This window comes from Chiloscyllium punctatum, chromosome 17 (assembly GCF_047496795.1).
Source record: "Chiloscyllium punctatum isolate Juve2018m chromosome 17, sChiPun1.3, whole genome shotgun sequence".
NCBI lineage: Eukaryota > Metazoa > Chordata > Chondrichthyes > Orectolobiformes > Hemiscylliidae > Chiloscyllium > Chiloscyllium punctatum.
In genome coordinates, this window is record NC_092755.1 from 59,889,540 (window position 1) to 59,915,321 (window position 25,782).

Consider the following 25,782-nt stretch of genomic DNA (forward strand, 5'->3'; position numbering starts at 1 on the left):
TTTAGCATGGCCAATTCACCTGACCTGCACATCTTTGGACTGTGGGAGGAAACTGGAGCACCCGGAGGAAACCCACGCAGACACAGGGAGAACGTGCAAACTCCACACAGACAGTTGCCCGAGGTGGGAATTGAACCCGGGTCTCTGGCACTGTGAGGCAGCAGTACTAACCACTGTGCCACTGTGCTACCCACAGTTTGAGTAGCACATCATTTACTCTTTTAAGGTAAAGTCCTCAGCGAATAAATGTTCCTTAAGTGTGGCTGAACATTTTACATAAAGGACCCAGAAAGCCTCCTGTTGTCTTTCAAAACTTCTCTTCACACCTCCAGCAGCAAGTTACCACTTAAAGGTGGTGTTTTACCCTTATGGTCCACTGTGCCAATCAGTTTGTTCCCATTGTCTGTACACAGAGGTAACTAATTTAAGGGTTAACCATCCAACTGCTGTGCAGCCTCTTTATTGAGCACAAGCAGACAATTGGAGTGGAAATCAGCTGCTTACTAATCCCCTGGGAGGTTTTGCTAGTGTAGGCTTCAATTCCTTTCCCAATATAGCATCTTGCACGAAGCAAGGGCTAAACCAGCATTTTGGCTTAAGACCCCATCTTGGCCACATAAACACTGAGGCTCTTTAGTACTGAACATATCCAAGAAAAGTTGTCTCTTTTCTTTCTCAAGGCATAATATTGTCTCTCTTAAAACTCTTGATGCTGTGAGATTTGAATTTGTCAAAAGTTTTGTCAGGTAAAGAATTTTTGCAATTCAACATAAAAAATTGAGAACAATCCATTTGCAAGAGATAAGAGTTAACATCAATGTAGAGCAGTCATGTGAAACAGCCAGCTAATTCATGGGGTTCTTGTCTAAACCTTCTGTTTTGTGTGTAGGCAGAGATGCTTCTTCCTGCTACCCACATCAAAGTTTAATTTACTGGAAGAATGTAAACAAGATCAGTCACCTTGTAGCCTTCCAAATGCCTTTCAAGGAGGTTCTGTAATCAGCTCAATCTAAAACGATTTCAGCAAAGGCCTGGTGTTGCGGATTTGTCGAGAAGGATTAGTTGCACAGCAGTGCAGGCTATCAACTTTCACCACCCTGTAGGAGGTTCTACTGTGTGCTGGGTCCTGGCCAACCTGACAGCAGTCAGGATCCAATCCATATTATAACTGTGTCAACACCCACACAAGTGGTTTGCCAATTTATTATTGTCCAAAGCAGATAGTGGAGGTGCCCATCCGTTTAGAGACCTTTCTCAACGAATGTAAGGAACATTTCGCCAAGCCAGCAATCTCCACCCAATGTTCTGGGTATTATGTGGGTCAGCCGATCTTACAAAACAAAACAGCACAGTAGGCCTTTTGTCTGACTCGCACAATGTCAACGGAACCCTGAGGGGACAGCTGTGGTATCTATGTTCCATGTCAAAAGATAATACAAGATTAAACTGTGCTTACTTAAAGATGAAATGAGCAGGGGAAGTGAAACAGTAGCGAAACCCATTCACATCAGACATCGGCATCTATTATGGATACCCAAATAGGTTGTACATTCCAGGTCACTGCTGCCAATTGGTCCTGCCCCCAGAGCTTTAAGTCAAGCATAGAAATTGAGATTTTTTTTTCTGAAGTGCGCGAGTGAAATTAATGTGAGAATGACAACAGTCTTGTTGCACTGCTGTCTGCATCCAGTGGTGATGTATCTCCAATCGTATATTTCTTAGAATTTATTATTTTAAGGGATGTGGGCATTGCTGGCTGGGCTGATTTCCATTTGCCCTTGAGAAGGTGACACTGAGCTATCTTTTTGAATCACTGTAGATAATAGTGTATAATTACACCCACATTGCTGTTCGGACAAGAGTTACAGGATTTTGACCCTGTAATGGTGAATGAAGGGGATATAGTTCCAAATCAAGACAGTGTGTGGCGTGGACAGGAACCTATGGATGGTGATGTTCCCACTCACCTTCTGGGTGCTAGAAGTTGTAGGTTTGGAAGATGCTGTCACATTATCATATAGCAAAGATATATTGTCTGCTGTTTTCAATCCTGATGTGAGGAATACTATTCTCTGAAAATGGATAAGTGTAAAGCAGGCTGTTTCTATAAAGCAATCATACACTAGAGTAGAAGAATTAGTTTACAATATCATTCAGACTCATTGCACCCATTAAAATGACCTCTGGTGGCACCATAAGAAGAGAAATGATGAATTACAATACTTTCCACCCAATGACAATTCTACAGGGCACTAAAAAGGTGGCAATTCATTGAAGCCCAACTGTACCCAATGCAACTTCTAGATAGTGCCTGAACTTACCATTATGGTTCAAATTTTGGTGTGTCAAGGACATGGGGGAGAAGTGAATTGGTTTATTTTTACTGTCTCTTGTTCATAACAAATTAAAAACAAACTCTTGTTCTTATTTTCCTTTCCTCACTAAAACTAAAAGGTGGTGTTGTTCCCCAAAATCTGTGAATGGAGTCCGATTTTTAAATTACCCTGACAAATTCTTCAGTGCTAAAACAACGTTGGGTATTTATTGCATCAAAAACTTAGGTGGAATTGCTTTGCAATGTATATTCACACCCTAACACATTCGAGAAAGAAAGAAGTTACAGATTACAAATTACTTACCATCAAAGATATCAGAATCAGCTCATATGAAGGAGAGAGTTCAGGAAGTCAATGTTCAGCAGAGACTCCTTCAGTTGGCTGTGTTCGGAAGCCCAGGTACAATTGAATTGCTGGTGAGCATCTAATAATTGTAAGCTGGAATTGGTTCACTTCACAGGTGAAACATAGATTTATTTTGAAGGTTCAGACTTTTGGGAGATGTTCGGATTTGAGGCCAGCTTTTGGATAATCCTGGATTTGCCAGCATCTCTGGTGTTACAAGCAGACTGATGAGCAAAAGTCAAAACTGTGTAACTAAAAGTGGACCAAACAAATCAGCAGTTTCAACAAATGAGGTGGTTTGATATTCCCTTGTAAGAAACCTTTGTGTTATGTAGCAGATAACTGCAGAGATATCTGCATCAAGTCAAGCAATGATGGATTTTGATGGCCTCCTTTGTTCAGAGCCGACTGAGGTAGATATCTCATCTTCTAGTCCTTTGTGTTGGGTTGCCTGGAATATTCATACAACTTAAGGAGTGTCACATTTCAGGAGATGATGACTTAACGTTTGTCCTGGTGTCTGCTTGTCTGGAAGCAGTCAATTTATTTATTCTGTGTTCAACAGCAGCCATTTTAAAATCTGGCAGGAGTCTATTTAAAGTAAAAACTATTTGAACAAATTTGTATACATAAAAAAATAAGATTTCTCTTATCCTGCCCTCTGGATGTGACAGATATATAGTACTAAATATTTTGTATTTTTAAGCAGACATTGATTAATGTTTAAAATTATCTTATTCTGTCATTTCTTGTTTTGTTACTTCGACAGAAGTAGAAAGGGCAATCAGTTTGCAGACCCCAAGTTGTAGTAAATTTCAGATATATACTCAGATAATAGTCATAATTCACTTATTTTCTTTCTTTCTCACCTGAAAGTGGTAAATCTTGTGGAATGCTAGTTTCTGTTTGTGCTGGCACAGAAAATGACAAATAGAGACAGGCAGGCAGTAGAATGCCTCTCCCATTCTCAGCCCAGTGCACACCATGTGTAACCAGGATGGGAACACTAGCGAGTGCATAGTGACAGGTCTGGTCACCACACTGACTATTCAACTTGTCACTTCTGTAGCCAGTAGCTGACTCATCATTCAGAGTTTTAAATTCCGACATCCTGATGTCAATCAGTAAGGAGTTTACTGCATTTTTTTCCTTTTGGTGCATTATCTCACTAAAGGTGAAAAACAGTACTCCTGTACTGGTGAAGTGAACCCAGATTACACTTAACATCTGGACCAAGCATTGTCATACAGGGGTAACACTTGTTTCTACTTTCTCATCCTCTGAATGAGATTACCAGTGTGGTGACAATTTATGCAGTTAGTTTGACACTTGCAAAATCAAAATATTCAAACCACATTAAAGTAGAAATAGATATGCATTGTGCCTGTTTTTCAGATGTTAGCTGGTTATAGAGAGCATAGATGTAGCAATGAAAAGGCCTTAAACTAATCCATGACAGTGTTGGTGCAATGGTCATAATTTCTGAAGCGAACTGAGACTTTGAACAAACAATTTAATGGGGAGCCTAATGGTTGCATAAGGTGCCCATTGTAAGTTCAGTTATCTCCCTCAGGACTTTTCCTCTGCTCCCACAGTGTTGGATGCTTTGTGCTTAAAAAGCTTCTTTTGTTGTGGAGTCAGCAAGAATAAGTGTGGCTGCTACAAACACCACATCTTGGTCAGTGTCTCTGTCCTACCACTGTTTGATCCAACCAACTGGCAATCTCCATCTCATCGCGACTCGGTTGAGTGCCCCTGCCAATGACCCCTAATTCCTTTTCTCTTGTGGGTTATGGAGGTGTGCCAAGTGCTGACAACTTTCCCAGAATAAGTGTGTAAGACCCATGGCCAAATGATTTCTATTATTTGATTTCAACATAGTTTCATGACCCATTGTTTTCAACCAATTATGCTGCTGTTAGTAATTTGAGGAGATGTTTATACTTTAACAAAAGATCCCTTATCCTCAATGATGGGACAGCACAGTGCGTCAGGGCACGAGACAAAGCAAACCGTGTGTAACCATTTTCAACCAAATGTGCCAAGTAGGTCATCCATCTTGTCCTCCTCCAAAGGTCCTCAGCATTGCAGGTGCCAGTCCTAAACCAATTTGATTCTGTGTGAGATTAAAAAGTCAATGAAAGTATGGAGTACAATTGACGATGGACCTGACAGCGTCCAGCAGTAGTACTGAAGACTTTTGCCTATTGGGGCTGCCCTATCCCTAACCAAGGCTGTTGCAGTACAGCTACAACAGTGACAGCAACCCCACAACAAGGAAAATAGCCCAGATGTTTTCTACTAAAATAAAGCAAGCAATATTCACTCTGGCCAATTATTGTTCACTCTCCCTACTCTTGATCTTCAGAAAAGTGATGGAAGGGGATAGTCAACAGTGCCAGCAAGCTGCATTAACACAGCAATGGCCTGTTCACCAAGGCTCAGTTTACTGAGTGCCACTCAGCTTCTAACCTCAGTACAGCCTTGGTCCAAACATGATCAAAACAGTCAAAGATTGGAGTGATGCTCTTTGACTTCTAGGTAGTATTTGACCATGTGCGCTCTCAAAGGAAATCAGGAGGATAACTCAGTATTGGTTGAAATCAAGAGAATAACCCAGTACTGGTTCAAGTCAGGAGGATAACTCAGTACTGGTTGAAATCAGGAGGATAACCCAGTACTGGTTGAAATCAGGAGGATAACCCAGTACTGGTTGAAATCGGGGTGATAATTCAGGACTGGTTTAAATCAGGAGGATAACTCAGTACTGCTTGAAGCCATACCATATGCAAAGAAAGGTGGTTGTGCGTTGAGACCCATTCCCAGGACATAACTGCAGGAGGACCTCAGATCAGTGTATCCAACCACCTTCAATTGCTTCATCATTCCCCTTGCCAGCACCATAAGGCGAGAGGTGAGGATGTTCAGTGCACAAGGTTCAGTACCATTCACAACTCCTCCGATGCTGAAACAGTCCATGCACATATGCAGCAAAGCCTTGACAGTATTCTGGCTTGGGCTGCGACACAGCAAGTAACATTTATCCCACACAAGTGTCAGGCAATTACCCCTTTCAACAAGAGAGAATCTAACCATGGCTGCTTGCCATACAATAGTGTTACCATTACTAAATCCACAACCATCAATATTCTGGGATTACCCCGATCAGATACTCAAGTGGATCAACTACACAAAATATTGTTATAAGAACAGTTCAGAGGCTAGGGACCTTCTTACTCCCTATCCATCATCTCCAAGGCACAAGTCAGGAGTGCGGTGGAATCCTCCTGACTTGCCTGAATGAGTGCAGTTCCAACAACACTCAAGAAGCTCGATACCATTCAGAACAAAGCAGCTCACTTGATTGTCACCACATCCACAAATATAAGTAATTTATATTGGCCATCCTAGTGACACGCACATCTCATGAAATAAATAAAAGCACTTACTCTACTGTCATTTTAACTGTCACGTGTACTATTTATTATGACTAACTCTTTATAGAGGAGATTGTCACAGATGCTGATCAGCAGGACCGAGGCATGAAACAGTTGTTGGCTTCTGTCATAAAGTTGGTTTGAAATTGAACCCTATATAAAATATCTTCCAGGAACTAGAATGTGACATGCCATAGTTACTATTAAACAGAAAAATATGTTGTGAATTTTAAGTGTGATATAAAGTGATGGACCTGAATGCCAGTTAAGGAAACCATCTACTTAGTAACCAAGCTGTAATGAACTTAACTTTACAATGATTCCACATTACAGGAAGTGACCTATAATGATCCAACAGTGTAACCAGATTGGATACATCTTTAGTCGAGACAAAGTAGACAAAATGGACTTGGTGGTTTGGTTGTGAAGTGTTGAATAAGATCACAGCCATTCTATGGATAAAAAGAGACACCACAGAACTGACCCACACTGCTTTCTGTTCCACCTACTCAGCTTATGATAAATATCCCTGTGTGGCTGATGTTAAAGTAAGGGATCACAAACTGATTAAAGCACCCGTCTGATCTTTTAAATTAGATCCTTTAAATTTAAACACATACTTTCCAGCTGCCTAATGTTAGTTTTACAGCAGATATTTCCCCTAATATAAAACCATCCAATTGAGAGTCACTTGATTCAGTAAAATAGCTTGCTTTGATTTTCTTCAGGCTGCTTATATCTTCAATCCAACTGGGTTCAGCTGTGTTTTGCAGCCATTTCACTGTCGCTGAGGAAGGTTGACTGAGATTTGCTGTTTTGATTTGATTTAATGGATGTTGGCAATGTTTCTTCCTTAATAGAAGCTCCTATCAATCATAATGGTGTTATCAGGAATTCTGAAAGCACTGGCTAAGTCCCAGCCAAGTTGTTGAGAAGTTGTGTAACACTCAAGAGATACTTCACAGTGGAAAAGAAAATATTTATATATCCAAAATTATTTATTTTTAAAGTTAAACTGACATTTTAATAAAAAATGTCAGTTTGTGCCTATTACCTGTTTAACCAGGAAATAGGAAGTTAAAAGGTGTAGTAATGTCAAGTAAACATATTTCCACTGTTACTTCACCTTTTTCTTGCTTCGCCATGTTGCCAGTTATCCTCACTTTGTGCTCATTCCCTGTGCCTCACTGAGGGTCAGTTGCACTTCCTCACGTGTAATTGGGGATGTCTGATGGAGGGATACCAGGCAAGCCAGACATTACTACAGTTACAGAACTATACCCCATGGCCGCTACCAACAACCACATCAACCCCATCCTCACGTTGCCACTTGACTCCCTTTGTCAGACAGTAAGTGCAAGCAGAGATTCTTATTTCCAAAGAAGTGCAGAAACATTGAAATGTGTTAGTGTTTAGCTAATGGCAATGTCCCTTCTGAATAGCCAAATCTTACTTTCGGTGGCACTACATAGAAGATTGGCAATACCTAATTCCTCTGTGCAGGAAAGTTCAAAACAATAGTTTGGAAAAGGACGGTGGCTCAGTGGTTAGCTTGGCTGCCTCACAATGCCAGAGACCCAGGTTCAATTCCACCCTCAGACGACTGTCTGTGTTGACTTTGCACATTCTCCCTGTGTCTCCATGTGTTTCCTCTGATGCTGTAGTTTCCTCCCACAGTCCAAAGATGTGCAGGTTAGGTGGATTGGCTATACTAACTTGCCCATAGTGTCCAGGGGTGTGCAGCTAAGTGGATTAACTGTGGGAAATGCAGAGGGAGTGGGTCTGAGTGTAATACTCTTCGGAGGGTCAGGGTGGACTTGATGGGTCAAGTGGACTGCTTACACACTGTAGAGATTCTGCAACTCTTTAAGGGTACTAAGGAGCAGTACAAGCAAACTTTGGCATCGAGGCAGACGGCTAATGGCAGACGGCCAAAAGAAATTAGGTTTTAAGAAACATCTCACAGAGGGATTGAAAAATAGAGAGAGAGATAGAGAGTGAGAGGTTTAAGAGAGAAATTCCAGAATTTAAGGTTTGACAGCTAAAGGCATGGCTGCCGCTGATGAAGCAATTAAAATACTGAATGTTTCTGGGGCCCACAATTCAATCAATACAGATATCTGGCAAGATTGTAAGGCTGGAGGAGCTTACAGACATTGAAGCTGAATTTTACCAGTTCTCAGAAGCCAGTTTGTGAGGCACCAAGAGGAAAAGTGGCATCATGAGGGAAGCCTGACCTCTTCCCATCACAATGACATATTCTCGGAAGTGGGAACAGCAATGACATGAGCGTCCGCAATGAGTAGTTGGTAAATTCAACAGACTGTCAATTGGCCACCCTCAAGAACAACTGAGCCTTCACTGTCCCTGACAATGTGTTGATCACTGTATGTGCTCCTGATCAAACAGTGGGCCTACCCAACTCTGTGAAATCCAGCTTGAGACTGCATATGGAGGCCATGGATGGATGAGAATTTTTAAATAAAGGTATTGCTTCCTCGGATGTCAGTGTAGGTCAGTGAGCACAAGGTTTATGGGTAAACAGTTCTGGTCTCCCTGCTATAGGAAGGATGTTGTGACATTTGAAAGGATTTAGAAAAGACTTACAAGGATGTTACCAGGGCTGGAGGGTTTGCAGAGAGGCTGAATAGGCTGGGGCTACTTTCTCTGGAGTGTCTGAGGCTGAGGGGAGATCTTATAGAGGTTTATAAAATCATGAGGGGCATAAATAGGGTGAATAAGGCCTTTTCCCCAGGGTAGTGAGGTCCAAAACTAGAGGGCATAGGTTTAAGTTGAGAGGGGAATGATTTAAAAGGGATCTAAGGGGCAATATTTTCACACAGAGGGTGGTGCATGCATGGAATGAGCTGCCATAGGACGCAGTGGAGGCTGGTACAATTGCAACATTTAAAAGGCATCTGGAAGGATTGAGAAGGATATGACCAAATACTGGCAAAGATAAATTTAGGATATCTGGTCAGTGGAGATGAGTTGTCCGAAGGGTCTGTTTCAAAGCTATACATCTCTGTGACTGTATAACAGCACGCAGTGCAATTCAAACCATGGACAATTCCATTTTGGATGAGCTAACAGCATTTGAATATTGGATTGGAGTGAGTTACAAAGGTTGAGTCCAGAGTAACCAAAGCACAAATGAAAATTCCAACTGCTGAGATAGGGTGGAGACAGGCAATATAACAGAGCTGGAAATCAGCCAGTCTTTATTGTGGCACAGATATGTGATCCCGAACTCTGCTTCGGATGAGACATTATTCCCAGACTGCAAACAGCCTGGATCAGTCTCAGACCATTACCAAAGGGAGAGAGATGGTGTTAGTGACAGGGGAGCAGAGGTTTTTGCAGGGACTAAAACTAGTAGCTTTGGCCTTTGCAGTTGGAGGAAGATCCTGTGTAACAGGATTGAGATCAAGAGAGATAGAAAACCAAGTCTGACCTCACCACTATGTACATGTGGAAACTGCCCCTGTTTTTCTCAGATGATGTTATTGAAGGGCAGCATGAAGATGAGAAACAGGACAGAGCCAAGGACAGATCCTCGAGACACCTAATATAACAGGAACCATTGTGACCGGATCTCTGGCTCTGATTAGACAACTAAGAATGGAATAGAGATCAGTCCCACCAGCTGGAGTACTGGAGGAAAATGGTGTAGCCAACTATATCAGAGACCAATAGTAAGGGACAGGGATAGTTTATCTTTGTTACATTTGCAGAGAATGTCATTTGTAACTTTGAAAAGGACTGTTTGTGTAAAATAATGATTACACTCTATTATGTTAATGAATGGCATACAATAGTGGTATCTGCTGATGTTCAGACATGTTTGGAACGAGGATTGAATTGGTATGGTTCCAAGAATGCTTCCTCCTACCTACTGAAGTATCTAGTGTAAATATTTGATGAAGATTCCTGTTCACTAGTATGAAGACAGACATGCCTCTTTTGACAACTCTAGTATGACCTCATTACAGTGACTGGTAGAAGCACAATTGAAGGAATCCGAACATGGAGCACTGGGAAAGGTTGGCATTTGGAGGAGACAAAGCAGGGACTGAGGAGAGGAAAGGAAGGTTGGAACTGGGGCAGCGCAGAAGGATCAAAGTGGTATTTTATTGGGGAGATGGGTGATAGTGGCAGATTTGTAAAAGAGAGATAAAGTACCCAGTAAGAGACAACTGTCAACATTATTGGCTAACATGGCAACCAGGAGAGAAAGTTGGGTGTTGAACAAGAGGTGTGTCTAATGGATAAAATGAGCTCAGAATGGACATGGGGTGAATCAGGAGCAAACGAGAGAAAGAAGTGAGAGTAGTTTGCAATCTTTGAGGATGTTTGGTCTCGTGAACCTGGAGAGGGAGGGACACGACAGAGAAAGCTGATAGGATAGCTTGGGTTTTGGTGACAAAGAGATTAATGAGCTTCTTGCAATTTGTTAACAGAGACAAGGGTGGAAGAGACAATGAAGACGGATTTAAGACAGCTTGTGGTAGAACAAAGAAACAAAGGGTTGTTTTTGCATTTCAGGATTATCCTTAAATAATGAGCAGTGATACCAGACAAGATTAGGACTTGATAATGCTTTATGCAGTCCAGACAGATCTGACAATGAATAGCGAAACTGATTGTGCATCAAATCTGTTCATGTCTGCATGTTCTAAAACTAATGCAGACAGGATAAGGCTGTATTGGGAGAAATGGACAAAGTGGACAATGGACAGAGAGTAATGGTGTTACTGGGGATGAGGGACTCAAAGGTGGGACTGGAGCTGGATATGGGCTGGGGGTGTAATTGTCCTGGTGGTTGAGGTGATGGGTCAAAGGCTAGATGGTAGGATTTTGGATCTGACAAATTTTAAATGCTTCCGCCCCTCATATCATCGCTCATGCCACACGCTCAGTGACTTCCACCACCCCTACTGCCGTGGTCACCACCACTTCCGCCCCCACCAGCGCCACTCACCTGCATTCTGCTGACACGCCCCCCACAGACCCTACTGTCACTATCCCCAACCCCCAGAACCCCGAGGGGAACATTACCCCGCTCATGACTCCACCCCTATTCCCCACACCACCACACCCACTCCAGTTACAGGTTCCACCCCACTCCTAGCTCTACACCCACACCAGATCCCAGCTCCCAGCCCTGCGAGTTTTCACCATCCCTCCAGACCTCTCCCTCACTGAGGACAAACAATCAGTCCTCAGCAAAGGACTCACCTTCATCCCCCTCCGTCCACGCATCAATGAATTTAATACACACCGTGACGTCGAACAATTCTTCCGTCGCCTCCGCCTCCGAGCTTACTTTCACAATCAGGACTCCCGCCCACCTTCCGAGGACCCCTTCGCCCACCTCCAACACACTGCATCCACCTGGACACCCCGCGCTGGCCTATTACCTGCCCTTGACCTCTTCATTTCCAACTGCTGCCGGGACATTAACCGCCTCAACCTGTCTACCCCCCTCCCCCACTCCAACCTCTCACCCTCACAACGCGCAGCCCTCCAATCCCTCTGCTCCAATCCCAACCTCACCATCAAGCCAGCGGATAAAGGGGGCGCAGTGGTAGTCTGGTGCACTAACCTCTACACCGTAGAAGCCAAACGCCAACTCGAGGACACCTCTTCCTACTGTCCCCTCGACCATGACCCCATCCCCCATCACCAAACCATCACCTCCCAGACCATACAGAACCTCATCACCTCAGGAGATCTCCCACCCACAGCTTCCAACCTCATAGTCCGGGAACCCCGCACTGCCCGGTTCTACCTCCTTCCCAAGATCTACAAGCCTGACCACCCTGGCCGACCCATTGTCTCAGCATGCTCCTGCCCCACTGAACTCATCTCTACCTAGCTCAACACTGTCCTATCCCCCCTAGTCCAGGAACTCCCCACATACATTTGAGACACCACCCACATCTTCCACCTCCTCCAAGACTTCCGTTTCCCCGGCCCCCAATGCCTCATCTTCACCATGGATATCCAATCCATCTACACCTCCATCCGCCATGACCAGGGCCTCCAAGCCCTCCGTTTTTTCCTCTCCAGACGTCCCCAACAGTACCCTTCCACCAACATTCTCATTCGTTTGGCCGAACTGGTCCTCACCCTTAACAATTTCTCCTTCGAATCCTCCCACTTCCTCCAGACCAAAGGGGTAGCCATGGGCACACAAAAGGGGCCCAGCTATGCCTGTCTCTTTGTTGGCTACGTAGAGCAGTTAATCTTCTGTAATTACACCGGCACCACTCCCCACCTCTTCCTCCGCTACATTGATGACTGCATTGGCACCACCAAGTGGTCCCGTGAGGAGGTTGAGCAATTCATCAACTTCACCAACACATTCCACCCTGACCTTAAATTTACCTGGACCATCTCTGACACCTCCCTCCCCTTCCTGGACCTCTCCATCTCCATTAATGACGACCAACTTGACACTGACAGTTTTTACAAACCTACAGACTCCCACAGCTACCTGGATTGCACCTCTTCCAACCCTACCTCTTGCAAAAATCCCAATTCCCAATTCCTCCACCTCCGCTGTATCTGCTCCCAGGAGGACCAGTTCCACCACAGAACACACCAGATGGCCTCCTTCTTTAGAGACCGCAATTTCCCTTCCCACGTGGTTAAAGATTCCCTCCAACGCATCTCGTCCACATCCCGCACCTCCGCCCTCAGACCCCATCCCTCCAACCGTAACAAGGACAGAACGCCCCTGGTGCTCACCGTCCACCCTACCAACCTTCGCATAAACCAAATCATCTGCCGACATTTCCGCCACCTCCAAACAGACCCCACCACCAGGGATATACTTCCCTCCCCACCCCTTTCCGCCTTCCACAAAGACCATTCCCTCCGTGACTACTTGATCAGGTCCATGACCCCCTACAACCCACTGTCCCATCCCCTGCCACTGCAGGAACTGTAAAATCTGTGCCCACACCTCCTCCCTCACCTCTATCCAAGGCCCTAAAGGAGCCTTCCACATCCATCAAAGTTTTACCTGCACATCCACTAATATCATTTATTGTATCCGTTGCTCCCGATGCGGTCCCCTCTACATTGGGGAAACTGGGCGCCTCCTAGCAGAGCGCTGCATGGAACATCTCAGGGACACCCGCACCAATCAACCACACTGCCCTGTGGCCCAACATTTCAACTCCCCCTCCCACTCTGCCGAGGACATGGAGGTCCTGGGCCTCCTTCACCGCCGCTCCCTCGCCACCAGACGCCGGGAGGAAGAACGCCTCATCTTCTGCCTCGGAACACTTCAACCCCAGGGCATCAATGTGGACTTCAACAGTTTCTTCATTTTCCCTTCCCCCAAATCACCCTAGTTCCAAACTTCCAGCTCAGCACTGTCCCCATGACTTGTCCGGACTTGTCCTACCTGCCTATCTCCTTTTCCACCTATCCACTCCACCCTCTCCTCCCTGACCTATCACCTTCATCCCCTCCCCCACTCACCCATTGTACTCTATGCTACTTTCTCCCCACTCCCACCCTCCTCTAGCTTATCTCTCCACGCTTCAGGCTCACTGCCTTTATTCCTGATGAAGGGCTTTTGTCCAAAATGTCGATTTCGAAGCTCCTTGGATGCTGTCTGAACTGCTGTGCTCTTCCAGCACCACTAATCCAGAATTTTAAATGTTGACAATCATGTCAAAGCCAACATTGTCTTCGTAGGATCCAAGTCAGAAAGAGAGTTGGACTCAAAGCTGTCCCTCCCATTCTAGGACACCTGCAGCTGCAGAGTGGCATGGGACAAGCTTAGCTAATGACAACAATGGCCAATTAACAGCTTCTGTCTCCTTGGCAGTCGGTGTGGCACTGTGCACGGAGTCATGGAGTAGCAAAGAGAGTCAGCCCTATCGTCACCATTCCCAACAGCACCATTTACACCTGAGCAGCCATCAGGCAGGGCTGGCTCCTGCACTACTCTTTCACTTGTCTGCTTTTTCAGTTTGGGCAATGGGTGGTGATGCCTTATGCCAGACGTTTAGAATTGCTGCCATCCTCCTCTTTGTTCAGTTAGGAGTCTTGGAAAGCTTCGTAACAGATAAAGGTCCTTCGTCTCATCGTGTCCGTGACAGCCAAAAGCAACCATCCACGTTTTCTAATCCAAGATTTTAACATTCGGCCCATAGCCTTGTATGCCTTGTGCACATCTAAATACTTTTTAAATGATATGAGGGTTTCCACCTCACCCACCCTTACAGGCAGTGAGCTCCAGATTTCCATCGACCTCTGGGTGAAAATGTTTTTCCTCACATCTCTAACTGCTGTACCCCTAAGACTCTAGTCACTGACCCCTCCATCAAGGGAATAGATATATTCATGTCCAACCTGCCTATGTCCCTCATAATTTTATACATCTCAACTATAATTAAAAAGTGACGAGCCTAATCCGTTTAAATTATATATGCATCAAGTTCCTACTCAGCTCATAATTTGCAGTGCAGTGGTTTCAGAAAATTGGTTGCAAACAGCACACTTCCCTTGAGTCTTTCCAAACCTTGTTTTTTAATCAGGAAGCTTTCCACCTTGATGCTTCCCAACTCGCACAGCCCACCTCCAACCCCCGGCACTGACCTGAGGTCAGGAAGGTCCATTTTCAAGTCACCAGCGCCAGGCTCTAAGTTATCCATCCATTGGGAGTGCTCATTCTAAATGAGGCATGTGCTTACCATCAAGAGCAGGATGTTATCAAAAGAAAGTTCGAACTTTCAGAAAATAGATTTCTAATCTCCTGTCAATAAGTGTGAGTTTTTGGGAAATGGGAAGGCGTTTGAATCTCTCTTCTGGTCTCCAGTTATCTCTTCTCAGGTAGTGAAAGGGAAGTTTTATGAGTCTCTGGCTGCAGTGTCTTATTTTCTGTTGTGTGGATCTGTGCTCACTGATATCATTCCTTGAGTGGGCAGATGGGATCCTGTTCATTCTTGGTACAAGCACCAGACTTGCTCCAGTTCAGAATTTTGTTTGCTATCATTCTGTAATGATGGAGACAACTGTTCAGTTATTGAAGCTGGAAGATGGTCAAACATTAGGTGGGCAATTTGTCTCCCACTCATTGTGATCTCTTGAATCCATTCCTGATTACTTCTGTAAGTCATAGAAGAACTTCTTAAAACTCTTTTCTCTCCCGGTGAAGCATTTCACTTCATCTATTAAAATATTTCTACCAATCTCAGCAATCCAATTAAATCATCTCTCAATCTTTTATACTCAAGGAAATATTTGCCAGCTTTATATAATGTTCCCCTGTATATGATCCTTTTAAGTCTCTGTGTCACACTGCTGAATCTACACTGAGACTCCTCCAATACTAATGTCCCCTTTTGTGAAAAGAAGTGTCCAGAACTCCAGGTGGAGTCTGACCAAGACCCTATACAATTGAAACATAACTTTCCTCTCTTTAAATTCTAACCCTCTTGAGGTAAGGGCCAATCTTCCATTCACCCTTTTGATTGCTTTCTGCACCTGTTTATTAGTTTTTAGTGAGATATGTAAATGTACACCCAATTCTCTTTAATCTTCTGAAGTTTCCAGTTTCTCCTTGAACTTAGAACTTTACTCCAGTTTATGTTCCTTGAATTCAAAGAGGAAGATCTTGCTGTTCTCCAAATTGAACTTTTTTGTCCCTTTGAACCTCTCGTTGCCAGCTACACGATTTTCCTTCCCAATGAAGTGTCAGCTTCAGGCTCCAAGACACAACTCACTTTTCTTCTATCCACACCTTTGATAAATGTGATGAAGAGCTGAGGCCATTGTACAAATCCGTAGAATGCCACTTCTCTCATTTGCCAATTTTCTTTAATTGCTTCACGAAACATGCACATTGCTGATAAGGCCAGCTTTTTCTGCCCATCCCTCATTGCCCTTGAACTTGCTGGACCACTACCGAGGACATTTAAGAGTCAATCACATTGCTTTGGACGCCAGACTGGGTGAGGATGGCAAATTTCCTTCCCTACAGGTCATTAGAGAAACACTTTAGGAGAATTAATAATGGCTGTATGATTACCAAACAGCTTTTTCTACATTTTGGATTTTATTGAATTCAAACTTCACCATCTGCTTTGATGGGATCCAGATGCATGTTGTCACAGATTACCAGGTCAGTGACACAGGTTAGGAGTGTGAGAGAATACTCCCAACTTTCCTGGCTGAGTGCAGCTCCAACAAAGCACCCATTGACATTGCTTGGTTGGCACCACATCCACAAACAATCATTCCTGACTCAGTAGTAGCAGGGTATACAATCTGCATGATGCACTGCTGAAATTCAGCAAAGCACACTAGACAGCATCTTCAAAACCCATGACCTCTTCCATCGAAAAGGAAGCAGATGCATGAGAACACCACCACCTGAAAGTTTTCCTCCAAGCCTCTCACCATCCTAATTCTGAAATATCTCACAGTTCCTTCACTGTTGCTGAGTCAAAACCCTGAAACTCCCTCCCTATGGGTCTACATACACTAAATGAACTACAGTCACACTTAAAGGCAGCTCACCAAATGCCTTCACTCGTAATGTGTAATATATGCACAATAAAATGGTGCAGCCAGCAAAGACCACATCCCCTGAATGAACATTAAAAAAAAAGAAAAAGATGGCTATAAACTATTTGTCGATATGAAACAAACCTTTACCACAGATGGTCATGGTGTAGCTTCCAACTTGTTAATTTGCTGCCCTTTTTTAGATCTGGTGTGCGGGAGGTAAACCTCTTGCTAGTCTGATGAGCCTAAAACAAAATATAGTATACTGCATCGTAGCAGCTAGGCACAAATTACACTGGTACGTTAAACACTGTCAATGAGTTTATGAGGGAGACTTGGATATTTGGCCTTACTCCTTCAATATTTAAAGTTGTTCTCCTGTCTGAGTCCATACAACATCATCATATTGGGTGGTGATTTGTGCACTCCTTTTTATATTGTGAAACTTAGCTATGTTCTATCTCAGCACAGTTTCCTCACGTTGCCACTGACTTGCTGTGACACTCAACGCTGCATCAAATTTAATACAACCACGCACAAAGTGACATGTTGCATTTAATTCTGCCCTTCAGCTGGAGTCATAGGTTGTGCTTGGGAAGGGGTTCAACAACAAAAATCTCTCTCTCTCTCTCAGACAAGTCGTGAGCATCATTGCTAATACCAAACGTAACAATAATAAGAATTCTTGTGGATCCAGGAACAGGAAGTTTTAATGAACCCAGGAGCAGAACTGGACATTTTGTGCTTTAGTGATATTACAACTTGAAGGGCTACCCATATAGAGAGTCAGCAGCTGCAGCTACTGAGCTGTCAAACAGCCTGCAGTCAAATTCTTGGAAAGACTAACAAGATGGACACAGCTCAAAACAGTAAAACATTTTTACTGCAGACCAAGTAGTCACACCGGGGCAAATACAGATTCCACAGGGAAGCAAGTCTCTGAAGGAGCAGTCCGGTTTCACGGTTCAGCCTCGGAGGTCAATCGATGGGTCAAAACATCCTGCTGGATGAATGGAAAACTTTAAGTCAACAGCGCTGAATAGGGTGAGAAGGCTGGAATTTTAAAAGGGATCCTTACAGCTCACAACAAGCATTGTCCCCATAGTGAATGGATGCCATCAAGAAGGAAAATCGAAGGCGATGTAAGTAATTTACACTGATATTGCAGCAATATTAACAGCATGGAGCCAGAATTATGGTGATAAAAGGGAACAGGCAGAGTCCTAGATAGGTAAAAACACGGACTGCAGATGCTGGAAACCAGAGTCTGGATTAGAGTGGTGCTGGAAAAGCACAGCAGGTCAGGCAGCATCCGAGGAGCAGGAAAATCAATGTTTCGGGCAAAAGTCCTTCATCAGGAATAATAGCCTATTCCTGATGAAGGGCTTTTGCCCGAAACGTTGATTTTCCTGCTCCTCGGATGCTGCCTGACCTGCTGTGCTTTTCCAGCACCACTCTAATCCAGAGCCCTAAATAGACAGAATCTAACAGAAGAACATAGCAAAACAATTGAGGCTGCAATAATAGTGTGGGGTCCATAATTTAAACTACAGATCATTCAGGAAGAAGTTGTTAAGGCTGCAGGTGCCAGTTATTATGCAAAAATGTTGGGCAAAGGGGGAGGCATTGCTAATTCGGCCACAAAAGGTGGGAAATCATCCATTTACTGGCAGAAAAGCCAGTAACGTTTCATTTGACTGCAGAAATATGGGGAAACCCCGGTAAGCACTACAGAGATGCAGCATTGCTGTATTGCAGAGTTTAAAAGCTTTTAAGAAAAGGAAAATAAAACAGCATTACTAGATCACAGAAATAGGAATCTACTGGTAAAGGAGAGTAAAGCAATATCAAGATACTACTGATTTAATATGCTTTAAAGTAAGAAGTACAGGAGGAAGAAATGGAAGGACAAATAGTATTTCTTGGCAGATAAAATTTCAAAGATGGGACACATAGAATGTAGGATTGGTCATCTTAAAGAAAACAGTTCTCAAGTAACGAAATTGGTTTCAATTGGTTCCAAGATAAGCAAATAACGTTTGTATGGCTTTCAATTGGACCTTCAGCCAATGATGTTTCAGCTCAGTAAAATATGAAAGGAGGTAGAGATATTTTGGATGAAGTTATTTACATTTTTGATAAATAATCTGTGAGCAACCAAAAAAAAATTAGGACAATCCATTGATAATTTCATGAATGATCTCAACAGACGTTTGGACAGCTGCAACTTGAAATCAGAGTTCTGTTAAGGTACATAATTGTAGTTGGAATTACTGATGAGTCATTGTCAGCTTTATTATGATCCAAAGAAAATTTGATTTTGCAAAAAAAGGTATTCAGATTGTGCTGGTAACAGAGAGGAGAATGTATCATAGAAAAAACTGAAAGAAGAAGGACAACATTATCACCAGAGAGCAACAAAAACCATTCAGTTTATATGTTATGAAGGCCTTGATGACACATATGACAAGCTAACACAAAAAATAGGCCAAGCAGTAGGAATAACGAAGCCTCACAGGCAGAACCAGTCTCTTCACAATTAATAAAAGAATGTTGAAAAAACTGTAAGTCAATTCCAGGAAATGTACAGATATAGAATCATTCTGGGGCAGCAGAAAGTCAACTGGCTATTTCTGTAAAGTTGTTAATGTAGTAGAGCCACCAGCTTTAGAGAAGACACCCAACGGCATTCCCAGGGGAAATTGGTAATTCAGTTAACTTGGGTTTGACAGATCCGGTTTATGTAAATGGACATGTCATTAATTTTAATCTTGATGTAAGGGCAAGTATATCACTGTCTTATCAGAATTACATGGCTGAAGAAACAGATGTTTCAACTGACAGAGATGAAACTACATGGTCCATGTGGAACAGCTCTTAAGATTAAAACTATACTCCAAGCAACAGTGCAATACAAAGGGTGTAAGGTAGTGGGGAGTGTGTGCATATTTTGTAATCAAGGAACCTCATTCGTGAGCATACACACATGTCTTGACATCAAAATTCTTGACGTATTTTTCAAATAGTTACAATGGGCAGCCAACTGGCAAAGAGAGATCAGGGTATACTCAGTATATCCAGATAGTTCTTGCACAGCCAGTCAAGGGCCACAAGTGAATATTTCATTTGTCTTCATTATGGAGTTCAAAAAGAAGACAGATTTCATTGAGATCACAGATGTTAGCACAAGAGAATCTTTTTATCTTATCCACAGAATGGAAATCTGTTTCTACTTAGGGCTGACAGAAATGTTTTCCATTTCTGTCATCACTGGGGGAAATGCAGGTAACAGAAACTAGCAAATTTTGTGAGAAGATACAGGCAAGGACAATGGGAATAAGCAGTATAACTCACTTGAGCTCATTGATTAATCTTGTTTGGATACCAACATAGCATGACGAACAAAGTGCAGATTTAAATTTGCTGTAAGATGATGAAGCAACAAAACTTCAAGAGGAATATTTGAATTTTTTTTATCTCCCAAAAAGCAATTATCAGTGCCTGTGACAGAGATAAATCAGCAGCCATCCTCAAATAGGATGACTGAAGATATTGAATTCACCAGAAAGACAACCACAGAGAGCACATGAAGAACTTCAAAATCATCTACAAGTTGGAGTAAATAGTTGACATACTTGAATGCAGATGTAACAACAGATTGAGAATAAGGATTTTCTTACACGGATTGAAGATGGTCTGCATATGAGTTTCTAGTCAACTAACTGATCCAACAGGGAACAATTCCAAGGGTCGGTCAGGATTTGTTGGGCCAAACGGTCTGTTTCTATACTGTAGGGAACCTAATCTAATCTGTGCAAGAAATTCAGAAGATTATGGGTCCTCTAGACAAGGTAATCAACTGACTATCTGATTCAGCAGAAACAACATGCTCAGTGAAGGACATCCAAAAGATTCCCCATTGTAGAAAAACTTTTGCAGATCATTCAGAGTCAAGTGTAGAAACCATGTCAACAATCCTCAAGCTTAAGTCCCACCAAATTTATGAGTCTGAAGAGAATACATTCTGGAAGAATTGTGACATCACCATTGCATTTGCATTTATGAAGTCAGAGACTTGTAGAGAGATGGATTGGTGGCAAACTAATTGTGTAGATGAATGTAAAAATGTTAACTCCGGGGAAAAGACTTGTGGGAAATGTTATATAAGAGAATTGTTCTGAAATGGTTAATGTTAGCTCTATGCCAACCTGATGATGTCACAAGGGCTTAGATGGGCAAAGGCAGAACATGGACCTTGTGGAGAAAAGACATGTACATAGGTTGCCAATAGCTTTAGGCACAATATTTCACTAATTAATGTAACTTGTACCTGATTGTTATCATGCAATTATCTGCATCTGAAAAATTGCGGGTTTGAGTTATAAGGAGAGGCTGGATAGGCTGAGACTTCTTTCACTAGGGGGCTAGGAGTTTGAGAGGTGACCTTATAGAGGTTTATCAGTTAATAAAGGGTATAAATATGGTGAATGGTAGATATCTTTTCCTTAGGATGGGGGATTTCAAGACATGAGGGGCATGTTTATAAGGTGAGAGGAGAAAGATTTTAAAAAGAATTGAGAGGCAATTTTTTTTTTTACACAGAGTTGTTCGTGTGTGAAATGAACTTCCAGAGGCAGTGGTGGATGTGGCTACTGTTACAACATTTAAAAGACATTTAGTTAAGCACATGAATAACAAAGATTTGGAGGGATATGGGCCAAGTGCAGCCAGGTGGGACTAGTTTACTTTGGACTTATGGTCAACATGAACTAATTGGACTGAAGGGTCTGTTTCTGTGCTGTTTGACTCTATGACTCTGTCTTGTTTCAGACAGGAGTCGCTCCTCATTAATACTGTCTAGTGATTTTCTCCACAATGTGAACCACGTAGATCCAGTCAAAAAAAGAGGAGGGTGATAGAAAACAGATCCAGCTACAAGCTGGCATGAGTTGGCATTGCAGCAACATATAACAGGACCCAGGTAGAGTTCTCAATGACTATAACAGCTGGAGAGAGGATCCAGAGTCTATCAGTACCATCTAAAGCAGAATGATCATAACCAACCATTAAAAGTGGCTAGTATTGGGGCAGATCATGGAGGCTGACCACCCCTCAGATGTGTTACTCAGGTTCCCATTGACATGTGTAACATCTGTGTGTCATATGTGTAAATGTGGGAGCATATTGTGAACTCCCTTTCTGTACGTGCCTTTCAGCTCAAAGGATCACTAGTGGTTCATGTGTGGAATGAACTTCCAGAGGAAGTGGTGGATGTGGGTACAGTTACAATATTTAAGAGGCATTTAGATGAGTAGATGAAGAAGAAATGTTTGGAGTGAAGCACAGGCAGATGGGAGTAGTTCAGTTTGGGATTATGGTCAGCATTGACCAGTAGGACCGAAGGATCTGTTTCTGGGCTATAATGCTCAATGACTCTCAAATTCAACAATCACTGAGGAAATGTCTTCCTGCACCATTTGTTCTGCTCCTGAGGATTTGGAGACATTGTCAGACAGGACTGATGTGCTCTTCCACTGAGCCGCTATCCCCTGCATGAGCCAGAAACTTGTTCCACCAAATGGAACAGTTCCAGAGTATTTTATTTAAAATAAAGACATCCTGTCCACTGCCAAAGAAAACATTATTCTAATTTTAAAAATGTGGTGGGTTTAAAATATGCTTTATTTCAGGGACCATTAGACAGTCATTTAATCTAATTACTCCAAAAGATATTTTGGACCCAACTCACAGGAGCTGTCAGTAGCTGTGTTAATTAGTGCTTTATTCCTGGCACCATCATCTTTCCTGTTAACTGTGTTCACTCTGTCTCTGTGCTTCTTGTGCGTTCACCAAGCAGGATTCTGACACTTTTATGACAAATGCTGTTTTTCTGAGAACTTTCTTTACTGCGACATTTTTTTTCGTCTTCTGACTCCTTTTATCTCTGTGCCTTTTTCTGACACTCCCTTTGCTATTTGTTTAAAGCAACAGTGCTTTTTTTTGCTTTACTGAGCTGGGAATACTGTACACCTCCCATTCCCACATTGTTGTTTGTGACTATAATTGGCACAATACTAGATTTGAGACTCCCAGCACTGACAGGCCCTTTCTCAGCAACAATATATTATCATGGCACAAAAGAGAATTTTGTTCAGGTAAGGGAACAAATGACTAGGCACCGACACCCTGGCACTGATCACTGCCTTCAGGAAAAGAGGTGAAGAAAATGGGGCACGCTCTTGGCATGCTATTTCAAACTCAGCAGTGGTCAGGGGTATCAGTTTGGCACTGAGACAGAAAATGTTTAATCAAGCAGCAACTTCCAGGATTTGTCCCCGTTTAATTACTGAGCACTTAACACAAATGCGAAGGAAACTGTTAATCAAAGGGATCCTCTTTAAATGTAACCTTCAAGAAGTAATCTCAAAGGGCTTTGATGCACCAACTTATCTGTGCTCTTTGAGAACAATTTGTGCTTATCTTTCCCTTGCACCAGGTTCATGTTGACAGGCAATATTTGCAGCCTGTGATACAGAAGGTGTCTCATAGCTTCATCAGGCTCTACACTGTCAGTGACGTCTCCATATTCATTGCTGGCTTTCTTCTGATGTTTCAGCTTTTTAGCTGCAGGGTCACCCATGAGGCATTCTGCTGCCTCTTATTTCTCCAGAAACACAGGTATACACCCCAATAAAGGGTCAGAGTGGACTCGATGGGCCGATTGGCCTGCTGTAGGGATTCTACGATTCTAATAACAGAATGGTGACTCGTTAAAACTGACAGGTGGTCCTCAAAACTGTTCTGTATAAGGAATCCACAATCTCGATAATGACAGTAAAATTAAGTGATTGACCATGAAGTAGCCTAATGGATAGTCTCTTGCCTCTCCAGGAATCCAGACAATGATGTGAGACCATGGTGTTACGTTGCTGAGTATGAAGATGGAGTGTATTGGAAATACTGCGACATACCAACATGTCACAGTGAGTAGGAGACACATTTAATGGGCACTCATTGGGTCATCTCTCCATCCTTGTTGTGTGTAGAAATGTGCTTTCGTAGTGTAGCTACTCGTGTGCAAGGGCAGTTTAGGAGTAAATCTATGATTTTATAATTGAGCAGAGAGACCACCCAGACAAAGAATATGGATATAGAATTAGGATTACAATGTTGTAGCTTTATCTCTCACCCTTGCAGCTATGAGTGAAGCATCTTGTGTTGTTGCATTAACAAGTTACTTTGAGCTACATTTTGAAATGTTTATCATTTATTTAGAGGAATTGGGTGCTGCTGGCAAGGCCAGCATTGTTAGTTGCCCTGGAGAAGTTGGCGGGAAGCTACCTTTTTGAACTGGAACAGTCCACGTGGTGAAGGTGCTCCCACAAAATTGGACAACAAGTTCCAGAACTTGGGCTCAGCGACAGTGAAGGAATGGAAGTATATTTCCAAGTCAGGATCATGTGTGACTTGGAAGATAGCTTGGAAATTCTGGTGTCCTGATGTGCCTACTGCCCTTGTTTTTTGAAATGCTAGTTTGGCATGTGCAGTTGAACATGTCTTGGTGAATAAGTGCAGAGATTTCACTTTGCAATTCCTCTGATGGCCCACACGGTCCGAGAATTGGCCAGAGTGGAAATATCAGTGCAGATCATCTCAGTATCAGGTTCAATTCCAGTTTATGTTACAATTCCAATCCTCAGTTGAGGGAGAAATTGGGAGAGTGACTACTAGTTGAGGTCCCAGTGATTCAGGCAGGAAATCTTTCCTAGTTAGCAAATGTGAGGAACCTCAGTTGAGGACAAAATACAGCTTGGTTTTGGCACTTCTGAAGCCAAGCCATCTGCTGACACTCATTGAAAATGGCCATCTGGGTAAGGCACTTATATGCTTCATGATAAATTTCAAGATCCTATATCCCTAGTATGGCCAGAACCACAGAGTGTGATAGTTAATTAAGATCGCAGTCACATAGCCTCACATCTGGCCAGTGGAATGCACCAGTTTGAGTTAATGCTTTTCATATAGAAGGGAGGAAAGCAGGAAGCTTATTCCACACCAGTGACCTCTAAATTCAAAGTTTAATCTTATTGTGTCAAAGCAGGATTATGACACATTTGCAGCCAATCGGGTTAGATAAATCGTAGTCCTCTGCTCAACCAACTTCTCCAGCCGATGAGCTTCTCGTTACAAATCTTCACATAATTCTGCAGTGCAGTATCTTGCATTTGGTTTTTCCTCAACTCGGAACATAATCCAACTTCTTCTAACAATGTTTTCCTTGAGCCATGTCGCAATCCAGTGCTCAGACCAACAGAAACATCTGAGGATCTAAATCCCTGCTGACATGACGACAACACTAAGGTGAAGAAAGAAAACTTCCAAGGCAAACTGCTGAAGTTCAGATTGCAATTCGGTGGGCTGACTCCAGTTGGGTTTATACCCAGTTTCCTAAAGGGTGTGGGATCTCACTGAATATTATTCACAGGGATCAAAGGCAGAGTCTTTCCCCAGAAGGCAGGGAGGAAAACTGAGAGCAAAAAAAACTAGGGTTCACACACTTACCTCCGAGCAGCTGCATTACAACAAAAGTAGCTTGTGGAGATCAAAAATAACTAATTAGTGGTGTCACGAACAAAGGGAAATGTTACCATAACATTGCAACACAGAATCAATAGAAAGAGTTTTGCTTACTTTTTTGCAGGTATTGGAAATTGAACTGTTCAACAACATTGTAAATATGAAAATTGAATATGAAAATTGTTGACAATGTTCATAAAGCTACTGTCTGGTTCTTTTAAAAGAAGCAAATTTCCAGAGCCACCCCACACATTAGCAGAGGGAGATCTACCTTTGTGTTTGTCTGCTCTGTGCAGCTAATATATGATGATATTTGCACTGACAAGTTCATAATTCAGACACAGTCACTGTGACTGCATAGCTGCTTCGAGTATACAAACTGGTTTGCCTGTGCAGCCGGATTCTTTCAGCTCTTCGAGAGAGCAAATCTCAGGAAAACTCTGCTGTGCAGTCCCATAGCATCTAGCAATAAAGTCAATGGATGGAAACATCGTGAGTTATGGGCAACTGTGAATGGCCCTTCCCTGCTGGAGCACATCCAGGATCCATTAAAATAG

The 25,782-nt window shown here is 42.8% G+C and overlaps 1 protein-coding gene across 1 annotated transcript in view; it reads left to right on the forward strand.

Annotated features, from left to right (window-relative positions):
* Window positions 1-25,782, forward strand: part of kremen1 (kringle containing transmembrane protein 1) — a 180,133-nt gene that overhangs the window by 70,752 nt on the left and 83,599 nt on the right. The window contains exon 3 of the mRNA XM_072587279.1: window positions 23,540-23,631. Coding sequence (XP_072443380.1) covers window positions 23,540-23,631 — 92 coding nt within the window. The remainder of the gene's footprint in view (window positions 1-23,539; window positions 23,632-25,782) is intronic.